Below are 19,896 nucleotides of genomic sequence, written 5' to 3' on the forward strand. Positions count from 1 at the left end.
GGGGGGGGGAGGGTGGGTGATGGGTATTGAGGAGGGCACCTTTTGGGATGAGCACTGGGTGTTGTATGGAAACCAATTTGACAATAAATTTCATATATTGAAAAAAAAAAGAATGCATTCTTTTGTGAAGTAATGAGCCCTTTAAACTATATAATCTATATTCAAATGGTGTTTGCTACTGTCAAGGATGATGGAAAAGTGATTTGTGTCTAGATGGAAAAGTGATTTGTAGCTAGATGGGAGCTTTGACTACGTAACTGCCAAGGTTTATTTCAATTCCAAGATTCTATGATCTAAACTAAACAATAAGGCAAATGGGATTATGTATGTATAATTAAATAAGAACCATTGGTGCTTAAAGATGAACAAAATATGATTTATTGGTCTGTTACTTTTCTTTCAATAAGAAGAAAATGATAAAAATGTATGATATATATACAATGGACTTATTGGTACATCAACTTCTCAAACTAATCAACTGTTTTAATTCCACTGTAAATACAAATACAGAGATTCTCCAAAACAAAACAAAACAAAACAAAACAAAAAAACAATTGGCAATGATCTTAGCTTTTTTTTAAAAAAATGGAGGACAATGCACTGTGAACATTTTTAAATTATAAGAGCTATATTTTCAGATATACTTGCTTCATTTATTTCAAGTTCAGATCAACATTTGAATTTAAATTAAAACTTAAGGCATTTCCTCTCTAATTTACCTTAATTCTTATAGAAAGTGATATATTTAATATCAGAATAGGCAAACCCATAAAATCATTATGCACAACACAAAACTCTGATTAGGAAGAACAAAGTGTGTATGCCATACTAACCAATTAGAAGAACTGTTCCGACGGCCAAACCTCCACCTGGGAGTGAAACAAAACAAAGAAGAAAATTAATCTAGCTACCTTTTTATACACATTATCTTTAGCATAAAAGTTAGGCTTTATCAAGAACTGCTACTTCAGTAACTTTAAAATTGCAGATGAGAACAACATTTTAATTACCTTTGCAATACTTTGCTTAAGGTGCTATTATGAAATAATTACATATTATATGTAATTACACACTACACATTACAATCTTTCATAATATACTGTACTATCCTCCTTTCTCCAGTGATTGGACCATGTAGCATTCAATATAACTGCAGTTACATGTTCCAGTAATGTTATATTTAGCACTTGTTAATAAATTAACTCAATAGCTGAGACCTAAATGTTCACAGTAACTTAATACTACAGAAGTACAACATAAAAAAGAAAGGTTATTATAATAGAAATTCCACTTTATTATTTACCCTCACATTTAGTAAGCCTTGGGGGAAAATAACCCTGATAATTAAGCTAATTTTTTTCATTATGAATAATATACGCAAAGACTGTGCATACTCTTAAATACATTTAGAATTTAAAATGAACAATACTTTTGTATTTCAAACAAAAAGGTCACAATCATAAAATACATTTTTAATACTTGAAGGAAATGTTGTTTTGAATATCTGAATTAGGGTAATATGATCCTGAGCATAGAACTTAAATAGGGATTTCATTAAAAATCAATTTAAAATCAAATTTTAGGAGACTAGAACTACAGTAAAAAGACATTTGAGTACAAATATCTTGTGAAACATTGGTAAAAATATTTGTAAAAGTATCACTATTTGCAATTAATGTTACAAATTATACTAGCAAATTCACTTACAAAGAATAAAATGTGTATTTCAAAGAATGAAATATATTTCAAGTAATTAAAAAAGAAACTAGTCAAAACTGGTGGACAATTGAAGTCAATCCTACATGTGTTTTTCGGTTTTGGTGCATAAAACTGGGAAAGAAACAGAATACCAATAAAGAACTCTTCCCCCAACAAATTTTGTAGTGGCAAACATTATATAGAAAAACTTAGTATGAAAAGTTCCCTTGATAGTGTTTACATTTTGACCTTGCAAATATGCATAAATGTTATGTTTCAACGAATGTGAAATTTGGTCAAATACATGAACATATGAAACAATGCAACACTTGGTGACTTTGGTGACTTGATGACTATAGGTAGAACATTTCAAGTTGTTAGAGAAGAAGATTTTAAAAAGAAGAAAGTAGTAATCTATACATTTTTATGTTTAGAAGGATTTGTTATAGACTAAATCTGTATTTTAATTTCACATTTAGATATGTTCTTTCATGACAGCATTTGAAGTCACACCAGACTACATAGGATAACTTCAAATGTTGTTCCAAATAAAAGTTTCACGTAAATTGAAATATACAGGTTAACAACCATGAAGGATCGGAGAAACAAAAGATCTTCTCTAAGATTAGGCTCAATGTTTACTTTTACAAAGTTTGTGCTACATCTAGACTACCACTGATGTTTTGATCCATGTGGAGCATTTTACTTTCTAATTGCTTATTTCTGTACTTTCCCATACATGAAAAAACAAGCATTTGTATACTAATCATCATTGTGTGTATATTTAAGATGAATAGATGGATATAGCAGACTGCAGTCTAGTCTAGAGGAGATACTATAAAAGTTAGCTGCTTTTCTTTCCATAACTTATTTCTTATAGGAAAGATTTAGGTTTCTAACCTAAACATCCCTGGGTCTACATTCATGTAGCCTCAAAGTAAGAATTTATGTAAGGTATACAACTGGAATAGTTATAGAATTAAAGATTTTTTTTGTGTGTGAATGTTATTCACAGTGTGATAAGAACAGATCAAGGAATAGTTTCCTGAGTAAATGAAGTGATACCTAGTTCTCAAGTGTCTGGCTCAGAGAGGTATTCAGCAATAGCTGTTACCATTCTGGCCATTATTTTCTAATTAAAACAAATCACTAAAGATTTCTCATTATGTGATAGTGATCACTATAGTAATAAGACTTAGTAAGAATACTTCCCATTGATGAATTAGTTAAGCAAAGCATTATACAAAGCATCACAAATGAGTGTATGCTAAGAAGGCAATTTTCTGTAAGAATGATTCAAGTAATCCACTGTTTCTGACAATTCAGGAAATGCCACCCAATTAAATCTTAAAATCTCATGTATATTAAAATTCTTGTTTTAATTTTAAAATTAAAATTCTTGTTTGGAAATTTTGAACATTACTTAAAACAACATAAAATGAGGACATTTTAATGACTTTAACCAATTATCTTAATATACTATCAGAACTTCTCTTGCAAAAAGGAAGTTTTGGGGCCCCTGGGTGGCTTAGTCGGTTAAGCATCCAACTCTGGATTTCGGCTCAAGTCATGACCTCAGGGTCCTGAGATTGAGCCCTGCATTGGGCTCCACCATGGGCATGGGTCCTGCTCAAGATTTTCTCTCTCTCTCTCTCTCTGCTTCTCTCCCCAACTCACGTTCTCTCTAAAATTAAAAAAAAAAGTTGTTTTAAAAAGGTAATTTTTTTTTTTTCTAAAGGGTTCTATTATGTAAATTTACTAGATTCAAATTTGGAGGGCTCAGGTAAAGTTTGGTCATTTTGAAGGTTGGTTATGGGTAATAAGATGAAGCCACCTTATTACTGTTTTAAAATTCAAACTTTTATTGTGTGTGTATGAGGTGAAAGGATTTGATATGGACATATACACACACATATAGCAGCAATGTTCCTCTGTTCTTCCAAATTTCAGTGTGACAAGACCTTACATTTCCCTAAAATACCTGTTTATATAAGGTATTTTGATATACCTCACTTGATACACTGAGGTTCTGACGTAAGTTTGAGCAAGTTTGTAGCTATGCCTTCATCAAAAAATCCAAAGCTTAAGCAACCAACCATGACAGGCTATCTTGACATGCTACATTGAACCAAAGCTCGTTTTACTATATGTTTAAATGCAAATATCCATTAGTAATTTTATTTGAAAAGGAACACAGATTTCACATTAATAGTTCCCAATTAAAATAGACTATCTTTTCCCAACAGTTCACTAAAATGTTTGACAGGTAAGTAACAGGAAGGAAGCAATCATCTTATTTCTGTGATGAAACATAAGGAGTGAAATGGTCTTGTTTATTGCCTCCTCTCTCTTTTAATCAGATCTCAGAGCAATCATCACATTGAAGTCACTAAGCAAATAAACTCTTGGTTTTACTTATGGATTTCCTTAATAAGTCTATGTATTTCCAGCTTACTAAAAATACAGGTAGAATAGTTTATTAACATGTAAGATAATGAGTTTGAAAGCTTGAGGATTCTTTTACAGTGTTAATTTCAAGGTTTTAAATTTTAAAAATGACACAGCATTTTGTCTTAAAACTAGGAAAAAATCTAATACTTTAGAAAACATTACCAGAAAATTTAAGATCTTGACAATTATCTTGAAATTTTATGATTTTTAAAATACGTTGTTTTTTATTCATGTGAATAATTAGCAAATGATTTAAAATTTTAATTTTTATAACTTTTGTTTTTTAAATGTCTATTTATTTTGAGGGCATGTGCATGTGTGGGGGAGTAGTAGGAAGAGAGAATTCCAAGCAGGCTCTGACAGTGTGAAGCCCCATGCAGGGCTCAATCCCACCAACCTTGAGATCAAGACCTGAGCAGAAATCAAGAGTCTATGCTTAACCGACTGAGCCACCCAGGCACTCCTACAATTTTTTTTTTTTTTTTTTTAAGTAGGCTCCATGTCCAATGTGGGGCTTGAACTCACAACCCTGAGATCAAAAGTCACATGCTCTACCAACTGAGCTCGCCAGGGACCCCAGAAAATGATTTTAAAGGTAGAAAATTCAATCCCCATACACTTCCCAAAACAAATCTCTAATTAAGCTATAAATTCTGGGTAAGCAAGGTCAAATTAATATATTGGGACAAGAAGGCCCAGAAGTGAAATCTTACAAAGACATCTCCTTTTTCAGTTACAGGAAGTAAAAGGGAACAGAACGAAAAGTCAGGAAAGACAACGATTTATATCAGTTCTTTCTAGTATCTTCTATAAAGGAATAGTTTTGTATAAAATCATAGAAGGTCATTTTAGGGAAAATACAATGCACAAAAAGTTCATATTCTTTCCTTGGTTCATAGCAATGTCCTTAACTACTTAATGCCATACCTCAAATTAAATTGCAGTTTATTTTGTTAACAATTCAACTTTTTCATCTGTCACTAGGAGGTAGTAAATATCCTGACAATTCTTGATTATCAAAACTATTAGCTGGGCAAATATGGGAAACAAAATAGAAAAAGCTACTAACAGTGAGAATGGTTCTGTAGTTTAAATTATATGAAACAATTTTATATAACAATACAAAGGAATAAGCTACATTTCCCTTAAATGTACAGATATCAGTTGCTAAACTATCATAACCAGGATTATTTTTAATATACAGTCCAAACTCAAAGTACATTTCACACTCTATATTAAGACACTGTGGTGCAAAGGAAATAAGCCCACCAGTATTTTTACTTTTTGACATTAGTGTTGAAAATGGCAGCAACCATCAGGCTTCTTTGGAGTGTTCTTCCTGAACTATTATTTATCCCAAATCCCTATCTTCTATTCACTTGACTGTCAAAACTAAGTAAGTTCCAAACAGCACATAAATTTTAAGCCAGTCAAACCTGGGAAATCACTCTTTCTTCAAGTATCCTTTTGAAGGATGGGATTGGGGAAAATTCCTCCAGGTTAGACAATATGATCCTAGGATGAGCTATATTTTTTATTCTAGAAAAAAAGAAATCCTGCCAGAATCCTTCACCTACTGTAAACTTTTTGGCAATCTTCAGAAGAAGAAAAATGAAATATTTACATATAGTGTCCTCGTATAACAACATAAATGTCCTGGAAAGGCAAGGCTGGGAGCCTGGGTTAGGAAATCTTAGAATTTGAAAAAATTTCAATATGGCCAAGTTGGAAAATGTATGTCAGTATCTAACAAAATTTAAGTTGTCATAACAAAAGTATTTAATATGATTAGATCACATTTAAAAGATGTTGATATGGGGAATCCTCAAATTTATAAAGCACTTGGGAATATGAATAGAAATATCAGCGTATGTTCAAAAGACCAACATTCAATTTGCCTGTGTAATATATTCAAATATACATTTAAATATATTTTGCATCTATGCTTAAAATTACATTGACATCACAGTGGCAGTAGTAAAAATCACTGCACTGCATGGCAGTGACAATACAATATTTACTTGTTACACAGTAACCACAAAATACATTTAGGCAATAAATACAATGTTATAGCACAGTTTCACCATTCTGGTATCATAACATCCTACTATCATTATATTTTGTCACAATACGGTTATATTAGGCTTGTCACAATCTGAGTCAAATAATATTTTAGAATAACAATATAATCTAATTACTTATATTTATGTGTATACACATAAGCAGCCAAATGTTTCACTTCCAAATAATATTTTAATGTAAAACAAATGTAATGGATTTGCTCTACAGAGCTATACAAAATAAAAAAATCAAAATACAAAAACGCCATTAAGAAGTTAACAACTAAAATACTTCTAGACATATTTATTATTCCAAATGTACTAACTTCTATAATAACAACCTCTTCAACTTCTGTGCTCTTTGAGAATTAACTGTATACATGAAAAATATATTTCAAAATATCCAAAAACTGATACCTATTTCAATTATCTTAATGAACACCAATTTTCAGCATAAGCTTATTACAGTCAAATACTAGGGTCTCCCTCAAGCAAATCTGGAAGATTTTTAAATTATAGTTCAAGTTTATATCATTGTAGAAACACATAAGGAAGGTGCTTTGGGTTAACTTTTTGGTGGGTGCTTTAAGACACATACTTAAATCATTAGTCTTAGGTTTGATAAATGCTTAAAGCCACTTAAGAGTTCTCAAAAATTTGAGACAGCTGTAGCATAGTGAACACTAAATTTGAAGCCCAAAGATCAGCCTAGATAGACGGTCTCTAGTTTTATGACTCTGTTCACATCACTGTACTTGTGTCTGTTTTTAGAGCTCAAACACATAACTCAACCTACATGTTTCAGAATCTCTTGTCCAGGTATTTTTTTTTTTTAACACATTATTTTTCTTTCAGTCAAGACCTTAATGAGAATCAACTATATGCCAGGAACTGTGCTAGGCATTTTGTTATTCTAATGAGAAACTGAAGGTATGATGTCAGAAATGTGACCTTTTTGTTTGAATAGCTTCAGGATCAAGTGAATGAAGTTACAGATCTCCACTGAATTAAAAAAAAAAAAAAAAAAAAAGGCAAGGACTAAGAACAGCTTTCAAGCTTTCAGTTCAAATATAGGACAACACCAGGTAAAATTCACCAGGGAAAAAGGTGAGATAAATATTTGCTAACTAGATATTTTGAATCATTTGTTTTTAGTACCATGAAATTGAGGAAGGCAACGGACTTAAAACAATTAAGTGAAAATACTTAAATTTATGTAGAAATAACCAGGATCCAGTTAAGGACGTGAAATAACAGAGACAAGAAGCCACACTCTTTCTCACAGTTTGCTTGCCTTGTCAATTTCCTTTGCACTAAACCTACCTGAAAAGTGTACCTTGAAGGGTAAAAAATAGAGAAATGTCAAGTGAAGTACAAGAACCAGCAACGTCATTTATAATATTTTATGAAAGTGTACAAGATTTAACTGACACGTATCACATACTATATAGAAGTTATGAAATATAAACATAGACCAATTTTAATGAAGAAACATTCTAACAGGTATTAACTAATTTACAAGCTCTTAACACAGCAGCTCTGTCCTACCAATCTAATGTGGTCAATCTCTGCAACATAATAGTTATGAAACAAGCTACTCTTCAGTAGGCTTCTCATGAAAAATTACAGATTTTACAGGAAGACCTAAGAACTGGATTTTTCTCATTAAAATATGAATTAACCTTAAACGTATCTTTGGAGTTTAACTCTGGGAGGCAAAATATATAGGGAAAAAAATTAACAAAAATTTATATACATATATTTAACGCAGACACTAGTATGACCGTCAATATCAACAACAGGATTTAACTCCTTTGAATCCACACAAGCCTTTAACATCCATTCCCTTAAAAGCCAGTCGAGTTTGTTTAAAGATTCAGAACCAGGAGATAAGCAGCCTGGCGGTGAAAGAAGGGAAGTTACTTTTTTTTTTTTTTTTTTCCCCAGCATTTTCAAATGAAGCTCATCTCTCACAATGATACAAACTTTTGTAGGTTAGGCCAAACCACGAACTACCTGGGGTTGACAGAAGGGTGCAATCAGAGGCCAGGAGGGGATCCTAGAGATGAAGGCCAAACCGTCCCCAAGTATTAATGATTCCCCCTTATTAGGCAGCATTTCAAGAAAACAAACAAACAAAAAACATGTAGGGATCCCGTCGTAACCTAAAAAAGGTTGGTGGGCCAGAACCACAGTAGAAAGTGGGAGCAGTAACAGCATTTAGAAGTCTCAGTGTAACCCTTCCTCCCCTCCGTCACTATCAGACCGGACTATACTCTCCACGTCCGAAGGCTGAGGGGGAGAGAGAGACGTGAGGTTAGGGCGGCTTCCCCGGCAGGTGCCCTCCCTAAACCCAAATCTCCGTTCTGAACCGACCTAAGAGCTGGTCCAGGGCTGGGAGCCCAGTTGATACCAGCAGCTGTCCATTCCGTACCGACGGTCGTGTGCCCGCGATGGACACCAGTCGAGAATAGCTGCTGTCAGAACCGCTGGCTCTAGGACCCCTCCTCTGGAAACTGGTGACGTTGTTCTTGCCGCCTGCCGCCACCATAGATCCAGTACTCCCAGCGCCGGTGCCGCAGGTCGCCGCTGCCGCCATCTTGGAGCTTCCCGCGTTGACCCAATAGGAACTCTGGGAACTCAAGCAGCGGGCCTGTCAGAGCCAGTCCCAAACTCCCGCCTCCTTGCCCAGTATTACGGCTCTCGTGGCCAATAGGATTGAGAGTTCTCTTTCCAGTCAACCAATCGCAAGGAGGATTGCTGAAAAGTGAGCTCTACGTGGGGACGGCGGACTTTTCTGGGGCCCAGGTGAGAAAGGCCCACCTGAGTCCTGGGTGAGTCTACCTTGGTTCTTTGGGGATGGAGGTGGGTCGTGTTCAAAATTTTTCTCGTTTTGAGTATTCTCTCTGAGTTAAAGAAAAGGCTAGTAGAGGAGCGATATATCTAGAAACTACCAGTGGGAATTGCACCTTTCACCGCTCCTTGGTAAAGAGAAAAGATATTTTCCCTCGCCTCTTTCTCTTCTGATTTCTGAAAGAAAATTCATACCGCCTTTAACATCAGGATTGTTTTTTTCCTTTTTCTTTCTTTTTTTTTCCTTTCTTGGGATGGTTGTGTTATATTGAAGAAATTGGAATTGGAACTCTTAATGAGTTGCTTGCTCAGCATCTGGGCTCAGTTCATCAGTGCCGATGCCAGGGAGGTGGGTTGAATTTAGACCTTAAGGGGAAAACTCTTGAGCTTTGAGGCGATTTGGTGTTCCTGTTTCAAACAACAAATGACAAAATGTACTTCTCTGACAAGTCCCCGTGAGAAGCTTTCGTTAATTTTAATTAGTGCTTCTGGAAGTCTTGGGGCGCGTTTCCATAAGTAGTGTGAATGACAAGTGTTACTCTGACAACCTTGTTCACACATTTAATTGTCATTTGCTGTTAAGGCAGCTACAAATAACAGAAAATACTTTAAGTCTTTTCCCCCGCCCCCCCCCCCAAAAAAAAAAACAACCTGGTGAGTATTGGATGTGTATGTACTTTCTTTTTCTAGTGATTTGTGAACTCTGAATTGAGAGCTTTTTTATTAGAATTTTATGTGCTGAAAAAAGATGTGATTTAGAGATGTGTCTTTGGATTTAAAATTTTTCTCAAAACTGAGCTGGTTAGAGGAGTGATTTTTAAGGTATTCACGATTGACAAATGACTAAACTAAAATAGACTCCCAAATCATGCCTGCATTACTAGATTATTGGTTTTGACAGTGATCTATGATACTTTAAAAATATATCCAACCTCACTGAAATTCTTGCCATAGGATTGTCTTAAATCGCAGTGACTTGTTAAAACTTTTTGGCCTGTTCTGTTTGATAAATTGCAGTTAGTATTGTGAAATAGTGGCTGGTGGGTTTTGTTTTTGTTTTTAAAGTAAAATGTTAAGACTACAAAACAAACCACCTTACTCTTTAACAATATATCAGCTGGAAAGCTTGATCGAGGTTTAGATGCTTTCATTTAGACTCTTTCATCAGTATATATTTGTAATCTAAATTATTCAATAAATAGCTGTTGAGTGCTTGCTTTCTGCTTAGACCTAATATGTCATTTTAGGCCTATTGAAGTAAAAATGTTCTCATTTGGGGATACAAGATTAACATGTAGAAAACAGCATAGCAGTTGAAGTGAACACATTGGACAATTGGCGCTAATATTTTCCTGTGGTGAATAAGTACTAAGAAGGCCAAAACAAAAGGAACAAAGCAGTCTAATATCAAATGGAAACTTTTTGGATATTTTTGCTGCTCTGAAAACTTTGAAATACTACTAATATTGAATGTTTATGGGCTTCTTTACTACACATTCCCTTATTTTCTACTCCATTTACTTCACCCTTTAGTTTTTTAAAGGCAATGGTATGATGCTTTATCTTATTACTAGAAATGAAGAATTGTTTTTCAACTTTATAATTAGGAAAGCATGCCGTATATATGCACACAAAGCCATTCTTGAAATGAGGCTGTATCTTTCATATAACATGATCATAGAATAAATTAATCTGTCTTAATTTTTTTTTTGATGAAGACAAAACTTTTGCCCTCAAAGCAAAATCTTGAATTTACCAGTATGTAGAGTTGTGTATAAAACATTGGAATAAGTGAGGTATTTGTGGAAGGGAAGAGTTAAAAGAATATGTTTAGGTGTGGTGTTAATAATGATTAATAACAACTTAATTAACAACAATTGTTTATTGAGCACATACTAAATCCCAGGCAGTAGGCTAAGCATTCAGGTTATAGGAGAAAGAATAGTTTCTTTTCTCCTTGAGTTGTGGGAGGAAAGGGGGTAAATAGGATAGTAAAGTATATTATAAATCCTTGGAGGACAAATGCAGGTTACCTAACTTGGACTGAGAGAGGGGAGCTGTGGGAAGTTTCTACTGAAAAGGAAGTTTAACCTGTGTGGATGAAGGATGTGTAAGAGATAAGGGCATTATAGACAATGAAAGCCATTACAGAGAATGCAGAGACTTTCTTCAATAAACCTGCACCCATTGCTTCTGTGCAGGTTAGTTCTCATGATTTATACAGAGTGCTAAGAAGAGACTAGAGAAGTTAGACAAAGGTCTAATTGATTTTTTTTTAAGGTTGTGGTTCTTATTTTTTGTAAAAATAATGGGAAATGGGAAATCACTTAAAAATTTTAAGTAAAGTGTTAGCATGATTATCATATTTCATTGTTGTGTTTTGGCTAAGAGTATACTAGAAGAGAATCGATTGGGATAAAAAACATGAAATGAATTAGAGATTACTATGAGGAGTAGAATTGATATGACCAAGGAAAGTTGACAGGAGGAATCAAAGATGACTAACAGGTTTCTGCTTTGAACGGGTTTGTGAATAACAGAGGATCAAGAATAAAGGAAAACAGCAGAATTTTGTACTTCTCGTGTTAGTTGTACAGAATGGGAGATAATAAAATGAGTTTTTAAAATCTGTTTTGAATATGTTTAAAAATTTTTTAATGTTTGCTTATTTTTGAGAGAGAGAGACAGAGTACGAGGGGGGTGGGTGCAGAGACAGAGAGTGAGACACAGAATCTGAATGAAACAGGCCCCAGGCTCTGAGCTGTCAGCACAGAGCCCGACGCGGGGCTTGAACTCAGGAATGGTGAGATCATGACCTGAGCCGAAGTCAGATGCTTAACCTACTGAGCAACCCAGATGCCCCTGTTTTGAATATGTTTAATTGGAGGTACCCTTGTAGTATCCAACTAGAGATGTCCAATACACCGTGGGTTATGTGACAGAGGGATCTCTAGATGAAACATATAGATTTGAAATTAATTAGCACATGTTGGGAGTTTACCTCAAGGGAATGGATAAAGTCACCAAGGAAATATATACTTTAAGATGAGAAGAAAAAAGAACCAAGAATAAACTTTGGGGTACGTGAACATTTAAAAAGTGGGCAGTTGGGGCGCCTGAGTGGCTCAGTTGGTTGGGTGTCCAACTTCGGCTCAGGTCATGATCTCACGGTTCGTGGGTTCAAGCCCCATGTCAGGCTCTGTGCTGACAGCTCGGAGCCTGGAGCCTGCTTCGGATTCTGTGTCTCCCTCTCTCTCTCTGGCCCTCCCCCGCTCACACTCTGTCTCTCTCTGCCTCTCAAAAATAAATTAAAAAAAAATGTAAAATAAATAAATAAAAAGTGGGCAGAGGAACAGAAAGTAAAGTAAGAGTTGGGAAGTGTTTATTTGATTTAGTAATAATGTTTCTCAGATTTTGTTAAAGGAAGATTTGATGGAGTAGTAAAATTAAAAGTAAAATAATTATATTTAGAATTGAATGGCAAATGAATATTCTGTAAAAGTAGACCATTTTATATTTTAGAAAGCTTTCCTATGAAGGGGGATAGAGGGAGATGACAAAGGTTTAAGGGAGGAGTTTTGTTAAAGAGAGAAAGAAAATAGGCACTGGAAGATAATTCTAGACAACTGATAAAGCAAAGGACCTGAATGAAATACAAGGAATGGAAATCATAGCATAGGAGAAGGATCAGTTTTTGAAAGGAGGGGGGACAATTCGATGGCTAAGGTGTGTAAAAGAAAAGAAGCTCTTTTCCCTCCTTTCTGCCATTAAATCTTGCAATCCTTAAGACCATTTTGACTTTTTATTCCATATTCTTACTTTTATCCAGTCCCAGGACTTCAGTTACCATTTATATATCAATGATTAACATAAATAGTCCAGAACGCTTCTCTGACTTCCAGAAGTATAAATTCAGGTATTTACTTTACCTGTTTCTTGAAAATCTTAGTGGGACCTCAAACTCATAATGCCCAAGAATGAATTTTCTCTTGTGTTTTGTATCTCTGTAAATGATAGGACCACTTATAGAATTAGTTGCCTAAGACAAGTAACCTCACTTACACTCGGGTCCTCTTTTTTTTTTTTTTTTTTTTTTTTGAATGTTTATTTATTTTGAGAGAGAGATAAAGTGCAAGCAGGGAAGGGGCAGAGAGACAGAGAGAAAGGGAGGGAATCCCAAGCAAACTCCTCAATGTCAGTGAAGAGCCCCATGCAGGGCTCGAACTCACAAACTGTGAGATCATGACCTGAGCCGAAATCAGAGTCTGACGCTTAACTGACTGAGCCACCCAGGTGCCCAACTCAGGTCCTCTTTCAAGCATCATTCTGCCGTATCCATTACATTGCCAAGACCTATGGAGTTTACTTCTTCATAGCTTTCTAATCCATTCTGGGACATACAGCCCTCATCATGGTTCACCTGCAGTGTATTCTTTATTCAAGAGCTATCCTAATCCTTTCTAAATAGAAATCTGATAATATAAAAACAATACTAAGCACTTGCATGTAGTTCCCTCTACTTGCCTCTTTAGGCACATCATTCTGTAAACTTCCTTACTCTCTCTACTCTAGCATTTATTCATTCTCCTGTACTCCACAAGTTTTCTTCCTCCTAAAGGCCACTAGTTAATTTCTACTTATCCTTCAAATCTCACTTCAACCTACACATTCTCATTAAAGCCATCTCTCCTTGCTGTCAAAATGAAATCAGCTCCTATATACCAACAATGAATGAGTGGAATTGGAAATTGAAAACACAATCTAATTTACATTAGTAGCCAAAAAAATTAAGTACTTAGGCATAAATCTGAAAAAGATATTTATAAGATCTATAAGAGGAGAACTACAAAACTTTGATGAATAAAATTGAAGAAAAACCAAAAAAAAATAGATATTCCATGTTAATGGGTATGAAACTCAAGGTCAAGGTGTCGGTTCTTCCCAAATTAATCTCTAGATTCAATGCAATCCAAATTAAAATCCCAGCAAATTACTTTATGAATATTGACAAACTGATTTTAAAGTTCTTATGAAGAGGCAAAAGACCAAAAATAGCAAACACAAATAGCAAAATTGGAGGACTGAAACCACATGACTTCAAGATTTACTGCAAAGTCACGCTAATTAAGACAGTGTGGAATTGGCAAAAGAATAGATCAGTGGAACAGAATAGAGTACCCAGAAATAAACTCACATAACTACAATCAACTTATCTTTGACAAATGAGCGAGGGTAATATAATGAAGCAAAGATAGTCTTTTCAACAGATGATGCTGGAAGAACATATAAATGGCAAAGGAAAATTAGAATCTAGGCACAGACCTTACATCCTTCACAAAAATTAACTCTACTGGATCACATATCTAAACATAAAATGCAAAACTATAGAACTCCTAGAAGATAACATAGGAGAAAACTAGACAATCTTGGGTATATGATACTTTTTTAGATGTGAAACCAAAGATATCCATGAAAGAAGGAATTGATTACCTTGAGTTCATTAAAATTAAAAACTCTTGCTCTTTGAGAGACAATGTCAAGGGAATGAGAAGAAAAGCTACATACTCAAGAAAATATTTGCAAATGATATACCTGATAAAATATTGTTATCCAGAATATATAAACTCTTTAAAAAAAACTCCATAGTAAACAACCAGATTTAAAAATGGGCCAAAAACCTTATGATACACTTGACCAAAGAAGACATACAAATGACAAAAAGCAAATGAAAGGATGCTTCACATCATATGTCATCAGAGAAATGGAAGTTTAAGCAACGTTGAGATATTAGTGCATACCTACTAAAGTGGCCAAAATCTGAAACACTGACAACACCAAGTGCTGATGAGAATGTGGAGCAACAGGAACTCTTATACATTGCTGATGAAAATCAAAATTGTACAGCCACTTTGGAAGATAATTTGGAGATTTCTTACAAAACTGAACATGCTCTTACCATATGCTCCAACAGTCATTCACCTAGGCATTTATCCAAAGGAGTTGAAAATAGCCACATACATACTTGCACATGGATGTTTGTTTATAGCAGCTTTATTCATAATTGCCAAAACTTAGAAGCAACCAAGATGTCCTTTATTAAGTGAATGGATGAATAAAATTCTGGACAATGGAATATTATTCAGTGGTAAAAACAAATGAGCTATCAAGCTATGAAAAGACATGGAGGAACCTTAAATGCAAATTACTAAGTGAAAGAAACCAATTTGAAAAAGCTACATACCTAGTCCAACTCTATGAAATTCTGGAAAAGCAAAACTGTGGAGACCATAAAAAGATCAGTGGTTGTCAGAAGTGTTTGGTGGGGAAAGATGAATAAACAGAGCATAGGGGATTTTTAGTGAAAATGTTCCATATAATTGTTGGATATGTCACTATACTTTTGTCCAAACCCATAGAAATGTACAGCACCAAACGTGAATCCTAAGATCAGCTGTGGACTTTGGGTGATTATAATATCTCAATATAGGTTCATCCTTGGTAAAAAAATGTGCTATTTTCTGGTGACTAATATTGATAATAGGGGAGGCTGTACATGTGTGGAGTCAAGAGTATATGGAAAATTTCTGTACTTTTCTCTCAATTTTATTGTAACCCTAAAACTTCTTTAATATGAAATTAGCTGTATAAAATTTCAATCTGAGGTTTCCATAAGCAATATCACTTTTGTTGCCACATAGTAGGACCATTTTCACAAGGGTTCCAACAAGTTGGTATTCTGAGAAGTCTTCGAGTGCAGTTCTAAAACTGTAGCAACCTATTTAAGGTATATCAGAAAACTTAATGGTCATGGTAAGCAACTAGCATCTTATGACTGAAATGGATACCTCAGTGGCTTTTTGAGACTTAGGGTTCATATTAAACTGTGACTATGAAGGTAAACCATATTAATAGAGATCTTGTAGAGGCTTACTACAAGGTCTGATGGTGTTCTGGCAGCATGATTGAATGAATAAATGTCAAAATCATGTGTGCACAGGGTGAGTTCTTAACCCCATATAATCTCTTTTTGCTTCCTTTTAGTACATTCACAAAGAGAAACCATGGTCCTGATTTGCTTTACCTGTTTTTGTACTTTATGTAAATGAAGCCATCACTATTTGACTTCTTTTGTTCAACACTGTATTTGTGAAATGATTGCTATTGTGTACAGATGTGGATTATTTATTGCTTTATAGTGATGTGTAGGGATGCCTGGATGGCTCAGCATCCAACTCTTGATTTCCGCTTAGGTCATGATCTCACGGTTCATATAAATTCAATGCCTGAATTGGGCTCTGTGCTGTCAGTGCAGAGCCTGCTTGGGATTCTCTCTCTCTCTCTCTCTCTCTCTCTCTCTCTCTCTCTGCCCCTCCACCATGCTTGCTACTCTCAAATAAACTTAAAAAAAAAAATAAAAATTGGGGCACCTGGGTGGCTCAGTTGGTTAAGCATCCGACTTTGGCTCAGGTCACGATCTCACAGTATGTGAGTTTGAGCCCTGCATTAGGCTCTGTGCTAACAGCTCAGAGCCTGGAGCCTGCTTCGGATTCTGTGTCCCCCTGTCTCTTCTCTGCCCCTACCCTAACCCACCCCAGTTGCACTCTGTCGCTCTATGTCTTTCAAAAATAAAATATATGTTAAAAAAATTTTTTTAAATAAAAATTAAAAAAATTGTAGTATTGTGTAAATATATCACAATTCATTATTCATTCTACTGTTGAAAGAGATTTGGCTAGTTTGCTGTTTGGGGCCAAATATTTTTCTAACGTGGTTGTACCAATTTACACTCTTACCAGGAATGTTTGAGAATTTCAGTTGCCTGTCATCCTTACCAACACTTAATATTTTCTTTTCACTGTAGCCTTTCTGAAAGGGTTGTGGTATGACATTGTCATTTGGATTTTGACTGATCAAGTTGAGCACCTGTTTGTATGTTTATTGGCCATTTAGATAAACTTCTTGTGTGAAGAGTCTGGTCATGTCTTTGCTAATTTTTTTTTTTTTTTTTTTAAGTATTGTTGGATTGTCTAGATTTTTAGATTCTTTTTATATTTTGGAAAGAAGTCCAGTTTGGAATAAATGTGTTACAAATTTCCTCTCTTAGTCTGTGACTTCCCTTTTCATATTCTTTTTTTTTTTTATGTTTATTTATTTTTGAGAGAGAGGGAGAGACCAAGCTGGAGTGGAGGAGGGGCACAGAGGAGACACAGAATCTGAAGCAGGCTCCAGGCTCTCAGCTGTCAGCACAGAGCCAGACATGGGGCTTGAACTCATGGACTGTGAGATCATGACCTGAGCCAAAGTCAGATGCTTAATCTACTGAGTCACCCAGGTGCCCCTCATATTTTTCTTTTTTTTTTTTTTTAAGATTTTATTTTTTAAGTAATCTTTTCCTGTAACATGGGGCTTTTAACTCACAATGCTGAGATGAAGAGTAGCATGCTCCACAGACTGAGCCAGCTGAGTGCCCTACCTTTTCATATTTTTGTCTTTCATTTTTAGTCAGAATATATTCTGATGTATCAATTTTTTATTTTATGGCTGTTTGCCTACTCCAAGATTTCAAAGATGATCTCAATGTTTCTTCTAGATATTTCTTCTGTAATCTGCTGGAATTGATTTTATTTTTCCTTCGGTGTTAGGTAGGAGTAAAGGTGTATTTGTTTTTCCTATATAGATAGTTTATTGACCTACTACCATCTATTGAAAAGACAGTTCTTTCCCTGCTATATTGAATCATTACTTTTTCAATAAGTAAAATCACATTGATTAGGTAGATTTTTTTTCTGGCTTCCCCATTTCATTGGTTAGTTTGCGATACTTCAGGTTTTTCAGGATGAGTTTTTTCCTTTTTTAACTACTTATACTGTATTGTGCTGAAACTAAATCTGTAAAAATAAGAAACCTTTGTGACAATCTTTTACAACTTTGACTCGTCAGCAAAATCTTTTGGCTTCTATTTAGTCTGTAGAGCCTTCAGATAATTGTTTTTGTATTTGGTCTTGCTTTTATGGTTGTCTATGGGAAGAGTTTGTCGTAAGTGTACTTCACCATGCTAGAAACAGTTCTTACTACGTTTTTAATGACTATAATTGCTAATATTATTTGTGTTTCTTCCTTTTTTCATAGTTAGGATTGCTAGAGATTTTTCATTTTTATTCTTTTCCCAAAAATCAACTTTTGGGCTTAATTTTTTTTCTGTTTTATGTTCACTTTTTACTATGTTAATTACTGCTTTTTATTTTTATCTGTTTTCTACATTTATTGGTTTTGATTTGCTGAGATTTTGGTTTTCCCCCTTGTGATAAAAGCTTAATTCATCGATTTTCTTCCTTTCTTCTTTTCTAATATACTGTTTATAGTTAAGAGTGTAATTTCTCTAAATACTGCTTTCGCTGCATCCTACAACTTTTAATATTTTATGTTTTCATAAGCATTTATTTCAAAATATTTTCAACTTTTTTGGTTTGATTTCCTCACTGACCCATGAATTTTTTGGGAAATTTTAAGAATGCCAAAATAACACATTATACTGGATGCAAGGAAAGCAGGTATAATCTGGAACTGTCCAGAGCACATGAGTACTTATGTTCATCCCGCTTTTAGTGGATATTTAAATATAAACAGAAAACTGGGGGAGTTTAAAATTAAAATTTAAAAATCCATTGTATACTCCTATGTTGGAATATTCAGTGTAGTAGGGTAAATGTGTCAGAAGGTAAACATGTTTTAGTTCAAGGAAATTTGTCAAGTAAATGTATCTATAAAGGTAAACAAGACGTTTTTAGTGGTAAACACTAGAACACTAACAATTTTCAGTGATAAAAGTGAAAGAAATTTTAGAGCAGGATAAACTGGGACTATTCTTCAAGAAAGCCCAAATAAGGAATTGAACAACTGGTGATTGGTGCCAGGTGCTCCTTTCGTGTGTTACCTTTGAGGAATCTCATAGGCATAAAACTGTTGTGCTAATCTGAACCCATGTGTTGTTCTAATTGTCCTGGACATTTCTGATGAGGTGTGATCAGTTCATCTTCACTATGAATAATTATGGAAACCCAGGGAAAGGCCACATATTTAAAACCATTCTATTTGAAGCTTCTTACATCATATCTGATTTTGCATGGAGGGTCTCAAAGACTAGTAAAGCTCCCCTCTAAAGAAATATATAATTCTTGGCCCAATGAGTAGTGTTAACAGAGGGAAATATGTTATTTTGACTACTGTTTTCTAGTTTAAGAGTCTGGGTATGAAATATGTTTATACTTTATATACTGGATATGAAGTTTCTTGCAGTATAAGATGAAAATTAAAATTCGTAGCAAACATTTTCCTTGTTAACTCAGAACTAAATTGGAGCCATCTACTATACAACTTTTTAAAACTTTTTATTCATGACTTGTTCCATATTTTACCTTTCTTTGAATTATATTGTCTTAGGAAACACTTTTTTTTATTACTTTCAAGTTTGATAGCATTATTTGCATTCCCTACATTGAATTCTTTTATAATCCCTTCTATATCTGTGATGACATTTACTAACTTATTTGTAATGCTATATATTTGGATTTTCTTTTCTCTGAATAACTTTGAAGCATTATTTTAAAGAAAATTGTAATATTTATTCATTTTTGAGAGTCAGAGAGAGACACAGAGCATGTGTGGGGGAGGGGCAGAGAGAGATGGAGACACAGAATCCAAAGCAGGCTCCAGGCTCTAGGCTCTGAGCTGTCAGCACAGAGCCTGACCTGGGACTTGAACTCACAGACTGCGAGATCATGACCTGAGCTGAAGTTGGATGCTTAACTGACTGAGCCACCCAGGTGCCCCTGAA

At 34.7% G+C, this 19,896-nt stretch overlaps 2 protein-coding genes across 6 annotated transcripts in view; one reads left to right on the plus strand and one right to left on the minus strand.

Annotated features, from left to right (window-relative positions):
- The window catches only part of ELP4 (elongator acetyltransferase complex subunit 4), a 243,747-nt gene extending 234,894 nt beyond the window's left edge, over window positions 1–8,853 (minus strand). For both annotated transcript variants that reach the window (XM_049648806.1, XM_049648799.1), the window contains exons 1-2: window positions 8,586–8,853; window positions 834–869 (exon numbers count right to left, since the gene is read on the minus strand). In XM_049648806.1, the coding sequence (XP_049504763.1) occupies window positions 834–869; window positions 8,586–8,808 (259 nt within the window). In that variant the 5' untranslated portion in view covers window positions 8,809–8,853. The remainder of the gene's footprint in view (window positions 1–833; window positions 870–8,585) is intronic.
- A 141-nt stretch (window positions 8,854–8,994) lies between these two features.
- IMMP1L (inner mitochondrial membrane peptidase subunit 1) overlaps window positions 8,995–19,896 on the plus strand; it is an 82,025-nt gene continuing 71,123 nt past the window's right edge. For 2 of the 4 annotated variants that reach the window (XM_049648826.1, XM_049648832.1), the window contains exon 1: window positions 9,020–9,043. The gene's annotated coding sequence lies outside the window, so the exon portion shown is untranslated. The other 2 variants (XM_049648839.1, XM_049648842.1) reach the window with 2 other exon arrangements.

Source organism: Panthera uncia, chromosome D1, assembly GCF_023721935.1.
Source record: "Panthera uncia isolate 11264 chromosome D1, Puncia_PCG_1.0, whole genome shotgun sequence".
NCBI classification, from domain to species: domain Eukaryota; kingdom Metazoa; phylum Chordata; class Mammalia; order Carnivora; family Felidae; genus Panthera; species Panthera uncia.